This window comes from Zeus faber (assembly GCF_960531495.2).
Source record: "Zeus faber genome assembly, chromosome: 3".
Lineage (NCBI taxonomy): Eukaryota > Metazoa > Chordata > Actinopteri > Zeiformes > Zeidae > Zeus > Zeus faber.
The window spans coordinates 35,198,830-35,218,356 of record NC_137190.1 but is presented as its reverse complement, the minus strand read 5'-3'; the positions used below and the strand labels follow the sequence as shown (position 1 = coordinate 35,218,356).

The following is a 19,527-nucleotide window of genomic DNA, read 5'->3' as shown; positions in this document are numbered from 1 at the left end:
GCCAAACCCCCCAGCGACAAGCGCCCCGCGCACCGAGAGCGCCGGCAGCCTGGTGTCTATGAAAATTCTAATAATCAGCTGAGAGTCTTCTAGTTGATCTATTCGAGGAGGGGGGCGGGTGCTTCACTGCCATGATTTATTTGGGTGTAATATGGCAATTGACTCATAATATGGGTAAAGTAATACATTGCTCTCTGAATTTCAGTTTGGCACATGCTAGAAAACAACATTCAACCACTATTTACGAGTACCAAATCAACAGTCCTGTGCAGATCAAGAGTCTTTAGCCTTTTTCAGCCTAAGGACCCCTTGGTAGATAGAGAAACCCCCTAGATTATTTTAAATATTGTTTGTTTTGTGTATTTTAAGCCTGGCCTTATTTATAATGCATTATTAACCTTTATGGTTAATAAGGCATGGTACATGGTGCTCCGGGTTCCTGTGTGTTTTTATTTTAGATTTAGATTTTTGTCTGTTAGTTAAGATCCATTCGTACACCAGTCACAGAGCGGGACTGGTCTGTGGGCAAAAATACAGTGAAATCCACCGTTTTCTTGTTTTCACAAATAGAAAAGTAATTCACAAATCTAAAGTAGGGATTTAAACGCTGTTTCATATCAGTACAATAATATAAACCATTTACCCTGTGTTTTTATTGAAGTTCAGCCATGCACCAGTTATGTAAGTCAGAGACACAGTACAATACTGAACATTACTCAAAAATCAGAGGTTTTTGAACGCACCGTAACGTCAGAAGCTGCGAATCAGCTTTCAGTTGATTACTGAAATAAAAAAAACACGCTGTTCTAGTGTTAATGGTCAAAACATTGTAATGGGTTGGTTATTTCTGCCGACAAACTGAAATACTCATTTGTTCAACACAAGCATTGTTCCAATCCCTAACACTTAGAATATACATTTACAAAATTGAACTGCAATATTTGAAGTGAATCGAACCACGGCAGATACTGCTGCGGCCCCATTTTCTGCCGAGCGACTGACGCCGCTGCTGCTTGTGTCACCTTCACTCCCCCCCCCCCTTTTTTTCTCTTCCATTCTTCTCCTCTTCTTCCGAGTCCTTCTTCCCCGCAGACTGGAATACAGATTTTACACCCTCATCCACACACACACACACACACACACACTCCCATCTTCTCTGTATAGATTATTATACACGCTCTCTCTCCCTCCTTAAGTTGTAATGGTGATCCACATCCATGGATCACCATTACAACTTAACAAATAGTGTTGCGAGTCTTGTCTTGTCCAAAGATTATTAGGCGCCCAGCCCCGAAAGTGCAGGAGCCCTATTTTTTTTGTTCAGAAAGATGAACAAAAATGAATCAAAATGACCACCAAGGTGTATGGCATTCAGAAACCGTTGAACGCACGGACACGAATGAATGGTTGTTGTATTCAGGGCAGTCCAGACACTGTCGTCTGAGTTCGATCCATATCGGTTAATTTTTGTGGAATAAATTAGTAAAAACAGTTTTTCTCATCTCTGAAACGGTCACGTGAGAGCATTGCAGACTACTGATTGATAAAAAAGGCGAGTTGAATATACAGTGTGTGTATATATATATATATATATATATATATATATATATATATATATATATATATATATATATATATATATATATATAAATATATACTGTATATTCAACTCGCCTTTTTAATTGAAGTTAAGGTTGTTGGGAGTTAACCTCTAACCCACTAACCTCACTTTCTCTCTCTCTCTCTCCCTCCCTCTCTCCTGCTCTCTGTCTCACTCATATTGCAGGAGCTGCTGTTCAGCGTTTGTGCCCTTAACGTAATCTCTACCATCATCTGTGCGCTGGCCACCGCCATGTGCTGTATGCAGATGGTCTCTGCTGACTTGCTGCAGATGGTAAGCGCAACAACAGGAGAGAAAAAAACAATGGCGTCATTGTCTGGCGGGTCAGAGACCACCTCTGTAATGAAAACAACTCCCTTGTAATCCCTGTCTCATTTGGTCATTCGTTCCCAGCAGACACCAAAGGGTTTGTTCGGAAGCCAGGGGTTTCCAGCCCCAGACTGAATTTTCAGGGAAAAAAATGGCTTCAGGGTCAAGTGATGGTCATTTAAGATTTTGAGACAGTCATAAACTATTTTGATCAGTCACAGAGTAATTTCTGATACTCTCTATTGGTTGGTTTGACATTATCTTGTGATCACCAGTCCTTGCTAAATCCTATAGTGTGTTCTACTAGGACGGGGAAAAGGTCTGATGGGGGATACCATCTTTTGAAGTGCCTGTGGTGTATCCCTGCCATTAGCAGACACTTTCATCCAAAAAAGACTTAAGATAAATTGATTTGTAGGTAGCAGTAGAGTACTGTACAGCCTTGATTAAATGCATCAGCAGTCATGCAGTTGGTTAAGACGCAGGGTATGGGTAGAAAGTCGACATGGGGTTGGCTCAGAGGAAACAAACTCCGATTAGTGAAGGAGTTGAAGAAGGTTTTGGTTTGTAATTTGGATTACAATTATTAATCGTAGATTAATAATCGTAACGATTATTAATCGTAACCCAAATGAATGGTTATTAAATGAATGAGTTATCAGATACAGAGGAAAGTCTTCCAATTTGATAAATTGTTGTTCCTTAGATTAATCAAATTAATTATTCTGTTTTGAAAATGTTAACATTGAAATAGGCCCTGAGCCTCGCTTATTAAATTGAGGTGTGAGAAAAAAATGTAGTCATGATGCAATATTGATGAAAGCTCCACCACCCTCAAAACGACCCTCTGTGCATTTTATGTAAAACAATAAATCCGTATAAACGCGAGACATCTCTGGCCATCTCTGGGAAGTCAACTGCTCCAAGCTTCCTCTATCCACGCCAGCGACAATAGTCTCCCAGCACAGTGTTTTTTTTACACCTTTAAATATGGCCACCAGTACGTCAGTCAACTTGTTACTGAACAAAAAAGTTTAAAGTGACAAAGAAAATTATAAAGTTCAAGTACTGTAGCCCATGGCCGTTAGACATTTATGCACTGCTCTGTAAAAAAAAATGTGATCACAGCAGAGTATAAAGAAGTTAGAGATATTTTTCAATCCGTGGCCAAAGGCGCTTTACTGAACAAGACGCAGTTCTATCTCTTCCATAGTTTCATTGCTTTTGAGCGCCTCCTACCAGTAGCAAGTGTCAACGACATCTCACATGAATGGGTGCGGGTCGAGACATGGCTAGATGGCTAAAAGCAACTGTCAGTCTTCTGTTGTTGTCAAAAACAGAGTGGAGAGCCAGCACTGGCAACTGGAAGGGGATGCAGCTGCAGGAGATTGAGGTAATTAGCAGAGTATTGAAAAGCTGCTGTGGTTTCACTTCAATATCCTGCAGTTGCTTCCCCTTTCAGTTTCCAGTGCTGGGTCTCCCCACCTGCAGATGGCGCCAAAACCACTCCTCACTAACACATTGTTATTTGTGTTTGTATGGTTTTGTGAAATTAGACCCCAATTCATTATGCACTCACAATGCCCAGAGAGCTTTCCCCAAGTAGTACGTGTTTCCCTCTGTAACTTGGTCTTCCTGATGTTGGCCATGATGTTGGTTGCGGAGTTTTTTAATTGGTGCAGATATGTCATTTGGGACTTGATTGGCCCAAAGGGTTAACATCAAGCAGCACAGGACACAGGACTTTTTAGATGCGGCGCCTGGGCAGGTGGAAAGGCAGGCTTAGAATGGGCTTGATTGCTTGGTGAAGGGAGAGAGTCGATTTCATCCAACACACCTCAGCGTAAGGAGGGCAAAAAAAACCAGCATCTAACCATGGTACGGAGACTGACCAGGCCACATACCTAATGACTCGCAGTCTAAATGGAGAATTTAGAACAGCTCCATCACTCTTATTCCCACACCGTTAACCATGGTGAGCTAAGTCCTGGATGCAGAGAGGAGGTGGCAGATGGACACCAGAAAAAAACTGCATTTCTCCTGGCAATGGAAAAGGTGTCAAACGCCTATTTTTAGCAGGTTTACCGGGGTTTAAAAAACCTGGGTTTACCTGTTAATTTTGGTGTAAAAATGGTATTACAGGACGTAAAGGATCTGCTGCTAATGTCTTGGTGCCAGATACCACAGCACACCTTCAGAGGTCTTGTGAAGTCCATGCCTCAATGGGTCAGAGCTATTTGGCCGCCCGAGGGGGAAAGACACAATATTGGTGGATTATTAGTGGTGGTTTTAATGTTGTGGCTGATCAGTGTGTGTGTGTGTATATATATATACATATATACACACACACACACACACACACAACGCTCCAAATTATTATGCAAATTATATTTTTCTGTGATTTTCCTTAATAGTCGATGCAAATGACAGTCAGTATAATTTTCAAGTCATCAACCGTTAGGGTATAATTCTAATGTTATTGAACAAACCTCCCAATGACAACAGTATTTATTTCAAAAATAAAAAACTCAAAATGCACTGTTCCAAATTATTATGCACAACAGAGTTTCAAAACATTTCATTGGTTGTAACGAACTGAAAATGGTCATTTGTTTAATTTGCAGCATTAGAAGGTCATATTTACTGAAATCAAAAGCTATTTCAATCAAAACATCTTAACAGGCCAAGTTACATGTTAACATAGGACCCCTTCTTTGAGATTACCTTCACAATTCTTGCATCCATTGAACTTGTGAGTTTTTGGAGAGTTTCTGCTTGAATTTCTTTGCAGGATGTCAGAACAGCCTCCCAGAGCTGCTGTTTTGATGCAAACTGCCTCCCACCCTCATAGATCTTTTGCCTGAGGACGCTCCAAAGTTCTCAATAGGGTTGAGGTCAGGGGAGGATGGGGGCCACACCATGAGTTTCTCTCCTTTTATGCCCATAGCAGCCAATGACACAGAGGTATTCTTTGCAGCATGAGATGGTGCATTGTCATGCATGAAGATGATTTTGCTACGGAGGCACGGTTCTTCTTTTTGTCCGATGGAAGAAAGTGGTCAGTCACAAACTCTATATACTTTGCCGAGGTCATTTTCACAACTTCAGGGACGCTAAAGGGGCCTACCAGCTCTCTCCCTATCATTCCGGCCCAAAACATGACTCCGCCACCTCCTGACGTCGCAGCCTTGTTGGGACATGGTGGCCATCCACCAACCATCCACTACTCCATCTATCTGCACCATACAGGGTTGCACGGCACTCATCAGTAAACAAGACTGTTTGATATTAGTCTTCATGTATTTCTGGGCCCACTGCAACCGTTTCTGCTTGTGAGCATTGGTTAGGGGTGGCCCAATAGTAGGTTTATGCACAACTGCAAGCCTCTGGAGGATCCTACACCTTGAGGTTCATGGGACTCCAGAGGCACCAGCAGCTTCAAATACCTGTTTGCTGCTTTGAAATGGCATTTTAACAGCTGCTCTCTTCATCCCATGAATTTGTCTGGCAGAAACCTTCCTCATTCTGCCTTTATCTGCACGAACCCGTCTGTGCTCTGAATCAGCCACAAATCTCTTCACAGTACGATCATCACGCTTAAGTTATCGTGAAATATCTAATGTTTTCATACCTTGTCCAAGGCATTGCACTATTTGACGCTTTTCAGCAGCAGAAAGATCCTTTTTCTTTCCCATATTGCTTGAAACCTGTGGCCTGCTTAATAATGTGGAACGTCCTTCGTAAGTAGTTTTCCTTTAATTGGGCTCACCTGGCAAACTAATTATCACAGGTGTCTTGATTTCAGTGATGCAAAGAGCCCTGAGACACAATACCATCCATGAGTTTAATTAAAAAGCAAAAAATTAAATGTTTAGGACACTTAAATCCAATTTGCATAATAATTTGGAACACAGTGTATATATTTATATAAATAAATATATATATATATAGATAAAGGGCGATAATGTAAGCAACAAATATGTTTCTAGCAACGGATAGGAACCCTTTACTATCGATACAAGAATTTCCCTTTTCACACTGCTATGGATGGAATCTGGAATTTTAATATTTGATGCGCCATCTGACTTCATGAAGGGCTACAACGATAATGACTGAATAATAATGAAAACTAAATGAAAATCAAAGTTGAATATCAATGAACAATGATGTGACCAATGAACTGTTATCACCCGGCTATAACCTGGAACACTACATTTACTTCTCCCTGGCCTGACGGCTTTTATTTTGCGATGGCAATGCAGAATGATCTCTTTCTGGAACATTACATTTAGTGTCCTCTTGTGCTGACAAGATGTCACTCAGAGGGCACAGGCCAAGAAGAGCAGACAGTTTGCCCACATTCTTTAATTTATTAACGGCAGCAATGGCTTTATACCCATGAAAGCATTTTGATCTGAATTTATGACTAGTTAATGAATTAATGAACCCCGTTAGGAGATAGAAGTGAGCCTGATGAAATTTATTTTTTAGAAGCTTTATACATTTTGTATAATAGACAAGTTGATAATTTTAAAGAAATACGTTTTAAAGGGACAGCTTTGTTGAAGCGAGTGCTTCTTCTCCCCGCCCGCCAGTTTTATTTTTACTTTTTAATGGAGAGAAAAAGTTGCCCAGGCATTGCAAAGTTCGTGAGCTAAAGGGGGGGCTTGTTTTAACTTTGCGCTCCACGAAACCAAGGCGTGTAAAGGGAATGAGAACTTATTTTATTTTATTTACTTTAACACTTAACGTTTTTATAGATGATAGAGGTATTTTTGTATTTTTTTAAACATGTGGGACTTATGTTCATTGTTTAATAGTATTTAGAGTTGAATTATTTTGTTAAATGCACTTCCACAGCTCTTTTGGCTCCGTCCACGCTTACACAAGTGATTAGAAACAGGAAGCTGGGCCGCTTCCTATTGGCAACCTGCCAGTTAATTGCAAAAAGCAGTTTTAAATCAAATGTGATATTAATGTTACTGTTTTAAGGTTTTTTTTTATCCTAATAGAGTTAAGTGAATAAAATTTAATTTTCAAGGCTTAAACATAAGGCTTAAGCCTTTTCACTGTTGGACTGAATGTAAGCACAGTGACAGTGCTAAATTATGGGAAATGTTCTGGCACCAGAAGCCCCCCCCCCCCCCCTTCCCAGTCTGTATTGCGACATCAGAGCACTGTGATGATAGTATGACATCAGAGCAGACATACACAGACAGACAATCACACAGATACACAATTCATCTGATCATGTCCCAGGACGATCATGTAAGCAGCAGCGTCGGTCACTGCCCTTGAGAAGGCACAATCTGTGAGTTCACATGTATCAGTGTTGGACCTGTATTAACAGGTTATCTACATCCGCAGAGAGAATGATAGTTTATCTGCATATTTCTGTATTGTTCCACAGTTTTACACCACTTTCCAAAGTGAGATCACGTCTGCGAGTACTTATTGGAAGAGTGTTTAGCTCGCTGTATAGCCACGTAAGGCTTCACATGGTGAGGGCAGAAGAGGAAATGACATAGCAATAGGGCCTGGAATGAAAAACAGCGAACCTATCCATTAAGTGCAGCCTGCTTATTACTGCTCTCCTCGTTGTGCGTTGCAGTTCATGCCCAACAGAGCGCGAGCCCTCAACGCCGACTGCATGACGCCTCACGGAACCATCCTCCATCAAACGCTGGACTTTGACGAGTTTATCCCTCCTATTCCCCCACCACCCTACTACCCCCCAGAGTACACCTGCACCCCCTCTATGGACGGACAGAGGTAAGAAAATCTTTAAAATCATCATTCATAGTATACGTTTTTCCTCTTGCTAGGTCTTGGACATTAAATACCTATGGCTTTCTATTGGGGGTTAGGGAATTGGCCCTCAGAGGGGTCCAATCAGGTCCACGGGGTGATTTGGGCGAAAATATTTATTTAAGTGTAAGTATGGACAGGCAATACTGATTTAAAAAATAAAAATCGCAAGTCGCAGTCTCCCTTGGACTTGGAAGCCGTGCTCCGAGGTTCCAGAATGAGTAATGCATTGTGGGTAGATGTGAGGAATCTATGGCCTGGTCAGGTGTAAACACACACACGACGTGTTGAAGAGACGATTACCCAAATCCACCATCTGTGTGGTGGTGTACGACAGATGTGTGGATCTATGTTGTCTATGTATGTCTATGTCTATGTACGTTTGAGTCCTGCTAAATATGTTTTCTTAATTAGGATGTGATAGAATAACTAACATTTTTTTAAAGGGGAACTTGATACAGTGTAGCCAGTTTGTTTTGTTGGCTATTCTGTCATTTGTCATTTAGCAACATGTCACATGTCGCATATTGGGGGGAAAAAAGATTTGGAAGAGTCATACTGTAGATGCTGTACATACTTGTATATGATTATTATACTTACATCCTATACATTTTACTTAACTATATAATAATTATTATTATGAACTTTAGTATTATAAAGATAGTTATTATTATACTAACTATTATTAACTTAACTATATTATTATTATTACTATATTATATTATTACATTATACTTATACATATATTATTATGCATACAAAAAAACAGTTGAAGTACATGGTACTTACCTATAGTTACCTTAGTATAAAGATGTATGAAATCTGTATGAAAGGCGCCTAAATCATGTAACATAATAATAATAATAATAATAACCTTTTGTATTGCACCTTTCACACGACATGCAACTCAAAGTGCTTTACATTAACCGAAGGCCATCAATTAGTAATAATAAAAGCAAAGCAAACAAGAAAAATGCATTTACAAAGTAAAATAATTAAAATAATGAATTCAGCTAAAAACAGGGCAAGTAAAAGGCAAATCCTTTCCTGTTGAATATATTTTGCTCTGGTGGTTCTAAAGTACAGGATATGTGTTATAAAATGAAATGAAATTTGTCAAATTAAACAATTTGCAGTTATCTCAGAGACGTGAGAGCAGGTTGAAAAACAGCTGTAATTTCATATGCATGATTCCCTCAGAGACGTAAGAGCAGGTTGAAAAACAGCTGTAATTTCATATGCATGATTCCAACTTATAATAATAATAATAACCTTTGGTATTTTGTATAGCACCAAAGTGCTTTACATTAATAGAAGGCCATCAATTAGTAATAATTGTAACCATTTGAATTTATAATGAAATGGTTACAACCAGAGCAACAATCGACCATGGATGGTGAGACATAAAACAAACAGAATGTCAGGATGTATCTAATATCTATATCTGATCTCCCATTCCTTACTGAATCATTTAGGAAACATAATTGCTTTAAGTCAAGTCAAGTTAACAGGAGGGGACTGAGTACGCAGCCCTGCGGGGCTCTGGTGCTCAGGGTCCGTGCAGAGGAGGAGAGATTTCCCATTCTCACCACCTGGGGTCTGCCCATCAGGAAGTCCAGGATCCAGCTATAGTGGGAGGTGTTAAGACCCAGGATCCTGAGCTTGGGAACAAGCTTAGTGGGCACAATTGTGTTGAATGCTAAGCTGTAATCTACAAACAGCATCCTCACGTATGTGTTGCTCTTTTCCAGGTGGGAGAGGGTGGTGTGCACTGCCAGGGTGATGGCGTCGTCCGTAGATCCGTTCAGGCGATATGCAAATTGAAGGGGGTCCAGGGTGTCAGGAAGGGAGGAGCAGATGTGGGTTCTGACTAGCTGCTCGAAGCACTTCATGATGGTAGAGGTCAATGCTACGGGGTGATAGTCATTCAGGCAGGTGATGGGTTGTTTCTTTGGTACCGGGACAATGGTTGTCTGTTTGAAGCAGGTGGGGACTGTAGACTGGATCAGGGCTCTCCCTGATCCAGTCTACAGTCCCCACTTGCTTCAAATAGACAACCATTGTTGAATATGGAGGTGAATACCTCCGCCAGCTGGTCGGCGCACGCTCTGAGGACATGGCCTGGAATGCCATCAGGCCCTGGAGACTTCCGAGGGTTTACTCTTTTAAGAGATCTCCTCACGTCAGCCGTAGACAGGAACAGAGTGTAGTCATCCTGGTCCTCTGCTAGCCTTGCAGCCGGGATGGTGTTGCTCGCCTCAAACCATGCGTAGAAGGTGTTGAGCTCATCAGGAAGAGAGGCAGCTGGCTGGGCGTCACTCCTGTTTCTCCCTTTGTAGTCTGTGATGGTGCGCAGTCCACACCACATGCGTCTGGGGAACTGTGGTAGTCCGACTCCAGCTTGTCCCTGTAGGCTCTTTTGGCATCTCTGATGGCTTTCCGTAGGTCACATCTGGACTTCCTCATGGCCTACATGTCCACAGAGCTATAGGCGGAGGACTGTGCTCTGAGCTTAGCACAGACACCATTAACCCTAGGCTTCTGGTTGGGGAAAGTGCTGACCTTGACTCTCGGGACAACATCGTCAATGCACTTGGAGATGTAGGCTGAGACAGAGTCTGTATGCATCGATGTCCCTATCAGCTGCAACACAGAACATCTTCCAGTCCGTGGTTTCGAAACAGTCCTGGAGAGTGGCAGTGGATTCCTCACTCCAACGTTGGACTGTTTGACAAACCGGTTTTCCTTGCTTTAATCGTTGTCTGTAGGTTGCTAGGAGAAGAATGGAGGTGTGATCCGCCTTACCAAAGGCAGGGCGGGGGAGGGGTTTGTAGCTGTCCCGTAGTTGTGAATAACAATTGTCGAGAGTCTGATCACCCCAGGTAGGAAAGTTGATATGCTGGTGATATTTAGGCAAAGCTTTCTTCATATTAGCCCTATTGAAGTTGCCACAAACAATAGAAGATGCCTCAGGGTGAGCGTTCTCCACTTCATTGATTACTCCGTAAAGGTCCTCTTAACGCGCACGTTTTATCCGCCTGCGGGGTTATGTAGATTGCCGTGATTATAGCGGAGCTGAATTCCCGCGGGAGGTAGTAGGGACGGATTTTTATAGTTAAGAGCTCCAGGTCTGGAGAGCAGTGTTTTGAAAGTACTGATATATCCGAACCCCAGCGAGAGTCAACCATAATGCAGACCCCACCGCCTCTGCGTTTACATGACTCCGTGGTTCTGTCGTGCCGGTAGATGGAAAATCCAGCCGGAGTAACGGCAGAGTCGGGCACCGTAGCGTCCAGCCAGGTTTCTGTGAACGCCAGCACACAGCAGTTCAGCTGGAAATGAATCTGTGCATGTAGTTCGTCCATTTTATTGTCCAGGGATTGAACATTTGCCAGTAAAATGCTCGGTAGCGGTGGGTTGCAGTATCTCGTCCAAATTGTGCATAGAATTCCTCTTCTCTTTCTGTATTAAGTTGAATATGGAGGTGAATACCTCCGCCAGCTGGTCGGCTGTATTAAGTGTCGAACGGACGTCCAGGAGTGCTTGTCGTTCATATTGTAAGAGCGACAGTGCACTGCAGTATAAGGTATAGGGTATAAGAGGTATAAGGTTAGAGATGTTTAAGTTAAGGTATAAGGTTAGAGATGGTTAAGTTTAGGTATAGTTTAGAGGTGGTTATGTTTTGGTATAATGTTCGAGATGGTTAAGTTAAACAACAGCAGCAGCCACAGAAGCAACAACAACACCAGCAGCAACAACAAAAAAAGCCACAGCAAAAAAAACTACAGCAACGCACTGGCAAAGACGTCACCAGAACCGAAAGTGGTAGCTCTCATCAGAACCTGAAAAAGTCACTCAGGTTAGAGATGTTAGAGGTGGTTAAGTTGAGGTATAAGGTCAGAGATGGTTAAGTTTAGGTATAAGTTTAGACATGGTTATGTTTAGGTATAATGTTCAAGATGGTTAAGTTAAGGTAAGAGATTGTTAAGTTTAGTTATAATGTTCGAGATAAAGGTAAAGTTGGGAAGCGATTCAACGAAGTAACGCACACACAAGGACGTCACCATAACCGGAAGTGGTAGCCTCACCGGAAACGGAAATTTCAACAGTGTGCACGATCTCATCTCAATCGGGTCACGGCGCTTTAATTTGTGTCCCTAAATTACGGGTCAAGTTTTCATTCACACCTTGCGAGGGAGACCCTTTTGACTCTCTCTCTCTCCGAAAACACACCCTTCTTATGACCCTCTCACTGTAATCTCACAACAGAAACAACAGCAACAGAAACAACACCAGCAGCAACAATAGAAACAGCAACAACAGCAGCAGCAAAACTAGCATTAACAACAGAAACAACAGAAAACAACAGCAGCAGTAACAGCAGAAACCCAGACACGCACGCACACACGCACGCACGCACACAGACACACACACAAACACGCAGAAGTCAGTCATAGACTGTAGTGAACGGCAAGGTTTTTAACCTGCTTTTAAAAGTATTCAGTGTGGGGGCCTCTCTCAGGTAGGGTGTTCCATTTACTTGGGGCATAGATACAGAAGGCAGCTTCTCCTGCTTTAGAGTTAGTACGAGGGATCGTTAAAAGACCACTGCCTGTGGACCTGAGAGTTCTTGCTGGTTGGTGTATAATTAGCATTTATTTTATATACTGAGGTGCAAGGCCATTTATGGCTTTATATACAAGTAGCAGAATCTTGAAATCAATTCTAGTTTTAACACGGACAACACACAAGTTGATTGTATAAACGATTGTCGAGATAATTAAAGGACATACAGACAGACTGACAAGAGATTCCTGCCTTTATAGTTAGATTAGAAGTTAGATTAGATAGTTAGATATAGTTAAATGACAACAACAAGCTTGTTGTCGAGATTAACCATTTAACACAATCATTTAGTTCTTCTGTTGGAATGGGATCTCCAAACTTACTATGAGTAAATTATATAGAAAAAGTAGAATAATACAACTATTAAAATAATAAAACTCAAAATCCAACAGGTAAGATAATGTGAAAATAAGAGAAAATATACAAAATTGCATTAAAAGATTAATTTAAAAAACGAATAAGACTAAAAAGCTAGAGCTAGACAAATATTAGGCTGTAAAGAAAGGTTTTTAGCATCCCTTTGAAAGCCCATACAGGGTCTGCTTCTCTAAAGCTGCTTTCACACATGTACTGCAACCCTGAAATTATCTGGACAATACCCGGATGAGCTGTATGTCTGTATGTATTTGACAAACTGAAAATAATTACTGAGGACTACGTATAAGTCCAGGGCAATTAAAAGACCAAATAAATGTCACAGATTTACTCTTGGCAATCCACCAAAATAAATATTTTTGACAGACTTTAATGATTGTTGTGAGAATTACATCCACAAAAGCAAAATCAACCTTCTTTCTGTTGTTCCCCTGAAGTCCTCCCACACTCAACGTGCTTTACAACCAACTGAATCAAACAACGTAGTCAAACAGCTATTTTTGAGTGGCACGTTCAGAACCGAATCTCAAAAAGGAGTCTAACCTTCCCTCATTACTAGTAGTGCTCACTTTCAGAGTGAAACTTGTTCTGATGGACACAAATTCTGGCTGGAACTGATGAATTTGATGAATCGGTGTATCCTTGCAATTTTGATCTTGCAACACAAAAGCTAGTTTAAGTTAATTTTTTATTTTAAGTGGAATTAGAAAAAATTTCACGGCACAGTGGTGGGAGAAACAATGTAACAGATCATTGCTGGAGGCTGCGGCACAGCTTTCACCTTTATGTTTGGAGGCATACAGTGTATGCCGCGGCGCCACACATCCCTCTCTTCCGACAGCCATGAAATCTATGACTCTCGGCTGTTAAAGATCTAACCACTCCTCTCCTGTGCATACCTCATCCTCCATCCCTCCCATCCACTGCCCCACTCTCTCATTCCATATTCCAAGAACGAGGGAACAGGGGGAGGAGAGAGAATGCGGATGCTGCCTGCGGCGGGAAGTCCCGTCTGGTTATCAAATCGGGTCGTAAATACTAACAAGGCGAGAGGAGCGTTTTTACCACCCCCCACCCCCACCACTGATGTGTCATGACATCATCATAGCCCCAGGTGATTGTGATTGGTGGGAGCTTGCGGGTCCTCGCATTTCGCGCTCCACCACTTTATCATGCAGGGATTATTTTGACAAAATAGATAGTCCGGGTGTTTTTTTGTGCTGCATTGAAACATGATAGTATTTGTACACACACGGTAGATGGAAATATACAATACAATGGTGTCTGAAGCTGATCTTATCTTGATAATGCCATTAAGTCCGGGGGTCGCAGAGGAAAGGAGTTCTGAGTGTACTGCAAGGTCACTGTGCGGCAGAATGGCTTTGTGCAGGCTCAGCTATTCCTGCGCGGTGTCGAGTGGATTTTTGGCCTCTATTTCATGGGTGATTGAAGCAAGCAAATGAATGAATCTGCATGCTCTTCAAAAAAAATGTTAGTTATTTCTCTTTCCCTGGTGCGGAATTTTTTATTTTTATTTTTTTCTAATGCCAGACAGTTAAAGACGCAATTCAAAGCTACCCAAAAAAAGAAAAAGTGGCGCATGGTCCGCGTTATGGCGCTCTTTTTTTTTTGGAATGTAAGACCAGGGTTGTGTGAATGCGTACATATTTTTTGTTTTTTTGACAGGGGAACAAAAACCCCAGAAGCTGTTTCTAAGTTCTCCATATCCCATCTCCCTTTTGACTGTAAATAAAAACGCTACATTGTTTTGTCTCTTGTCTCCAACAGGGGTCTACACCTGGACTTCCCCCACTCTCCATTCAGTGCCATCTACGGGGTTCCTATCAACAGCCCGGGGACCCTGTACCCGACAGACCTGCCTCCCCCCTACGAGTCCGTGGTGTCGCACACGCCTGCCAGCCAGGTGCGCTGCACTGCGCCACGCCGCATTCAGATTCTCTGTGCCTTTGGATACGGAAAAGCAAATCACATAAGCATGTTATGTTTCACAATATCTTAAGCTAAATGTTAAATGTTGACGTTAACAAATCCAACTATTGCTGATAATAATGGTGAGTACATCGGAGCAATAATTTTCTTTCCCATACCAAATTCTTACACAAATATTTCAGACCTCATACTGGCGATAATTGTAGGGTCATGATCACGATTTATAATAATTATGTCTCCAGAAGGAGTTCTGCTTAGGCTAGGCAGCTGGTGGTCTAGTTCCCTCTATTGACCGAAGGTGGTTATTGCGTGTGAAATTCATCCACTGCAGTAGAGGGGGGGTACCTGTGGGGGTACGGTTACCCAGAATTACAGGGGCTACTATGCTGGTGGGACCGAGTGTCTCGAAGTAAAGCCATAGGAGTTGACTGTCACTGTGGCACCCTTTCCTGGCTGTTTGCAGAACGAATAAAACATTTTTTTTCCCACCCACATGGTAGGTAAATTGGCCTCCAGTCTAGTAATGTCTTTAAATGCTCCTTGATAAGGGCCATGTATCGCATCACAACGTTATTTTGTGTGGGTCGGTGTGGGTGGGTGGGTGGGAGCGTGCGTTTCTGTTTCTCCTTATCTGCCGTCATTGCAGGTGACTTCCAGCATGGAGCAGCAGGCAGAGTCCAGCCTTTGCGAGAGAAACACTACTGCGGGATTCAGCACTCAGGGTAAAGTCGCTTGCCCTTTTTTTTTTTTCACAGCACAGAAACCTACTTCTCACAGCAAATTTGTGAGAATTCATTGTTTTTTTCTACAGCAGGGTTGTCAAACATGTGGCCTATGAGACCATTTGATGCAGTTTGGTCCAAAATAAATGACATAAAATCTTCTATCCGCAGGAAATGCAGTATTTTCCTCCTATTATATTCCTATTTCTCTCACAGGGAGTAATATTTTGTAGAATCCAGTTTAGTCCTTCTGCTCTGTCAGGAGATAATTTAACTGACAGGTAAAAAACTGACATTTACCTGTTTTACTGGACATGCTGGGACTGTGTCATCTGCTGTTGCACGACAGCATTTTTCAGTGTGTTCCATACCATTTACATTTGTCTTAAAGGTACAGTAAGTGTAGTCTATTACCGGCTCTCTGTTTAGGAGGAAAAATGCCCCTCACTCCATGTCCAATATTGACGACTATGAATAAATGCTTATACTATACAATTTTAATGAAATTAAATTAAATCACGTTTACATCCACAAAAGCGTACAAGAACACAACAGGCGATATATTGGCAAAACTGCAAGAATATACATTTTTATTTTATTATTATTAAAAAGTTTTAAGTGAGCAGAGTTCACAACAATTTTTTAGTTGTGAACTTTAGTTGTGACTTATTTTGTCACTTGTTCTGACCGCATTAGAGCAGCACTATGTAACTTTTGGTATTTGGGATTAGGCGCCCCTACAGTTTCTGAGTGCAATTTCACTTTTACACCATTTGTAAAACTCAGCTGGTGCCTAAAAAATATTTATTTTACCAGAGAAATTTGAACCTTATCGGTCACGTTTCAATAACAGTCTATGTTACAAACGCAAATATAATGTACACATAGGTTACAACACCCCTTGCACGGACCTTACCGCTGCAGCAAGCACTCCGTCCACAGCTCCCCCAGAGGCTCTCTCCCCACGGGGTCCCCCGGAGCCATGGGGAGAGAGGGCGCGGGGATCGGCCCCCCTGCTATCGGTGTAGGTTCCAGATGTGCTCGGCCTGGCAGATCGGCTTGCACGAGCGAGTCAGAGGGTGAAACCAACCCAGAGTGGTGCTGGGTGCACCACTGGTCCGTCTCATCTGCGCCGTCTGGGAGGTGGAGCGCCTAAGTACAGATGCGGATTATTACTGGACATTTTAACTGGCAAGTTTAGAATTAATTGTTTTGGGGTTTTTTTTATAAATTTTACCAGGTAAGACGTGTAAGACTGTAATAACTGCAGCCAAACATCAAGGAAGTAACGTAGTGCGGTGAAGCGTAATGCAGTTTTCCCACGGTTTTGTACCCGAAGACAGAAGTTACATAATGCAGGAACATGCGTTCGGGGGTGGGTGGGAATGAAAGAGGTGCCATTCTCCATATTACAAGTCAGTGTACCATCAAATTGATTATAAAGCTGTTATTTTAAGGTAAAAAAGTTACATAGTGCTGCTTTAATAGCGGGGATTAAAGAAACTGTGATAACATAATAAAGGTTTGAGAGCCACAATTTTGAATCCAAAACTGATAGCTAAAGTAGTAGCCACAGTAGCAACCAGCAATGGATGAGGGAACCGATAGAAATTAGAAAATGGATATATATAGCAGTGTTTATAGTACGTACTGTAACATTTCTACTTTGCCATCTGTGTCTGAAGAGCACTGCGGAACAATAAGCCCAAACTGCCGACAAGGCCTTTAGCTTCTCTTAGGCCTGATGTTGATCTCTGACACTGATTCTACTTGGTTCCGTAGCCTCGGTGGACAGCGCCTCGCTGATCGTGTCAGAAATGGCCGAACTGCAGGACCACAGCTGCTCCTCGGAGGACATCTGCTCCCTGGAGGTCCAGGGATCCGACTCCTCCGCGTACGACATGCTTACAACGGCGACCATGGACAGCGCCTGCCCCGCCCAGGAGCTCGGCGGGCGTGACTCTCAGTGGCGCCGCCCCAGGTCGCCGCGCCACGCAGCCGCCCGTGGCGAGTCCCCACATCTCCGCGAGTCCCTGGCCGCCCGGTCCCCAGACTGGTCCTCAGAGAACGTGAGCAGCCTGGACCATGAGGAGCCCATGCACGGTTGTGATGAGCTTAGTGTGGCGGCTGTGCACGTGTGCGAGGAACTTGCCTCTGCAAAGTATGCAGCGCCGGCGGAGGTGACGCTACAGGCGCCGTCGCACTCGCTCATCAGGGCAAGGGTGCTGAGCCGCAAACTCACCCTACCGGTCACCGTGCCGCCTCCGCCACAGCCCTGCTCCCCCACCTCAGCAGCCTCCTCCGGCGGAACCTCGGTGCCATCGGCCTCGCCCTCACCTCCCACCAGGCCGCGGGGTTCCAGGCTGTGTTTCAGTGTTTGGTCGCCTTCCTCTGGCTCCCAGAGCCCCTCTACCTCAGCCCGCAGCGGCTGCTCACCCTCGGACAGGCCACGGGGGTTTCGCGCGGTCAGGAAGTACCGAAAGCTGGCCAGCATTGTACGCTCCACCAGTGACCCCGTCTCCTGCTCTTCCACATCTGGAAGTAAGTGCAGTAAAAAGCTTGACCACTAAATAGAATTCAATTTATCATACCCAGATCAGAATCGAGTGGGAATCTAACTTGGAGCCACTGTATCTTGTAAAGGATAATGTTGATTATAGTTTTAACCCTGTTGTCTAATATACTTTGTATTTTTTTATTTAAAAAAAAATCCAGATGTAACAAGGGCTTTTGCTTTCTGCAGCTTCACGACAGAGTTTGCATGTTTCAAAAGTCCAGAAGACAAAAGTAGTCAATTTATATTATATCATCTCAAATTGGTCACAAATTTGACAATTTGACATGAAAGGCAATGTCAGCTTTACCTTTGTGTGCTTTTATTTTGAAATTGTGAAGTTGCCTCTCCCCGCCAACTCTACAGTTCTTTTCTCCTCCTGAAGGTGAAAGTTGTGACTGTGTGGCTGTTAGTAAACCTCTCTCTGTGGAATCCGAATACGTGTCACCAGAGCAAGGTACAGTGGCGCATATAAATAAGATAAATGAGATAAATTACCACAAAGTTAGATTTCACTGGTGCCTCTGAGATTCTCAGCAATAGGTATCTCTAAGAAGTTTAGGCTTCATTACAAAACCAATGTATCACTCCTTCCTGTCCATTGTCTGTCCTAGACCCTGCAAATGCGACAACAGAATCGGGGGAGGAGAAGCCCAGCCACGGGGGCTTCAGGGAACCGCAGGGGGACAGAAAAGCAGCAGACGTGCACCCCAAGTCCAAAGCCCTGCGTTTTCACTCCCACGAGCGGCCGCACTCACTGGCTGACCTGAAGACGTACAAAGACACGAAAATCCTGGTGGCCAAGTTCCTGGAACACTCGAGCTGCAGTCTACCTCCGGAGGTCCAGCAGGTGGTCAACACTATCAAGTGTGTGATCAAGTCAGATGAGAAACACATGGAAGAGGCTATTTTCAGTGCCAACGTTATCGATCAGGTGAGTGGTGATGTCCGGAAATTCTCGACAAATAACCTCTGTTCACTGAAAGACAAACATTTATTTGGCTGGCTGGTAAGTTGGCTGGCGATGGGTGATGGCATGTGGGTTGTCACTACAGTGAGGCCTGATGTCTTAGGAGCCCCCTGTGACATAAGTGTCCACCTATTCCTTGGATAAATTAGATGTCAACGATTTGAAAACCAATCTCGATGGTTCCTGAATAAATGGCAAAGCAGCTGAAAGCCACGGCTTCTTGTCATTCGTCTGTAGGTGATGACGCAGTCCCAGCGCATCATGGGCAGCCCAAGGAAGCGAGGGCAGGAGGATCTTCACCTCCAGAGCTGCGGAGCCCTCAGCTCGTCCCCATCCCTACATCGTGCCAAACGGACGGCCAGCGACCTCGCCCCGCTTGCATCCCCATCGTCCGAACACAGTCTTGCATGCCGAGAGACGATTCTCTGACAACGCACAGACACCTGGAACTGGTCTCATATCTCATAGTGCCCTGTGTAAACTGCCAAGCCAACAGCAGAAATGGTAGCAAAGTCAGAACCTGAGATGGTGTGTGTGTGTGTGTGTGTGTGTGTGTGTGTGTGTGTGTGTGTGTGTGTGTGTGTGTGTGTGT

General features: G+C 43.2%; 1 protein-coding gene across 1 annotated transcript in view; it reads left to right on the top strand.

The window, feature by feature from the left end:
- fam189a1 (family with sequence similarity 189 member A1) overlaps positions 1-19,364 on the top strand; it is a gene marked incomplete at both ends in the record, with an annotated part of 158,231 nt that extends 138,867 nt beyond the window's left edge. The window contains 7 exons of the mRNA XM_079997350.1: positions 1,787-1,894; positions 7,542-7,702; positions 14,528-14,663; positions 15,336-15,411; positions 17,194-17,952; positions 18,580-18,899; positions 19,173-19,364. Of these exons, the coding sequence (XP_079853476.1) occupies positions 1,787-1,894; positions 7,542-7,702; positions 14,528-14,663; positions 15,336-15,411; positions 17,194-17,952; positions 18,580-18,899; positions 19,173-19,364 (1,752 nt within the window). The remainder of the gene's footprint in view (positions 1-1,786; positions 1,895-7,541; positions 7,703-14,527; positions 14,664-15,335; positions 15,412-17,193; positions 17,953-18,579; positions 18,900-19,172) is intronic.
- Positions 19,365-19,527: the final 163 nt, after the last annotated feature.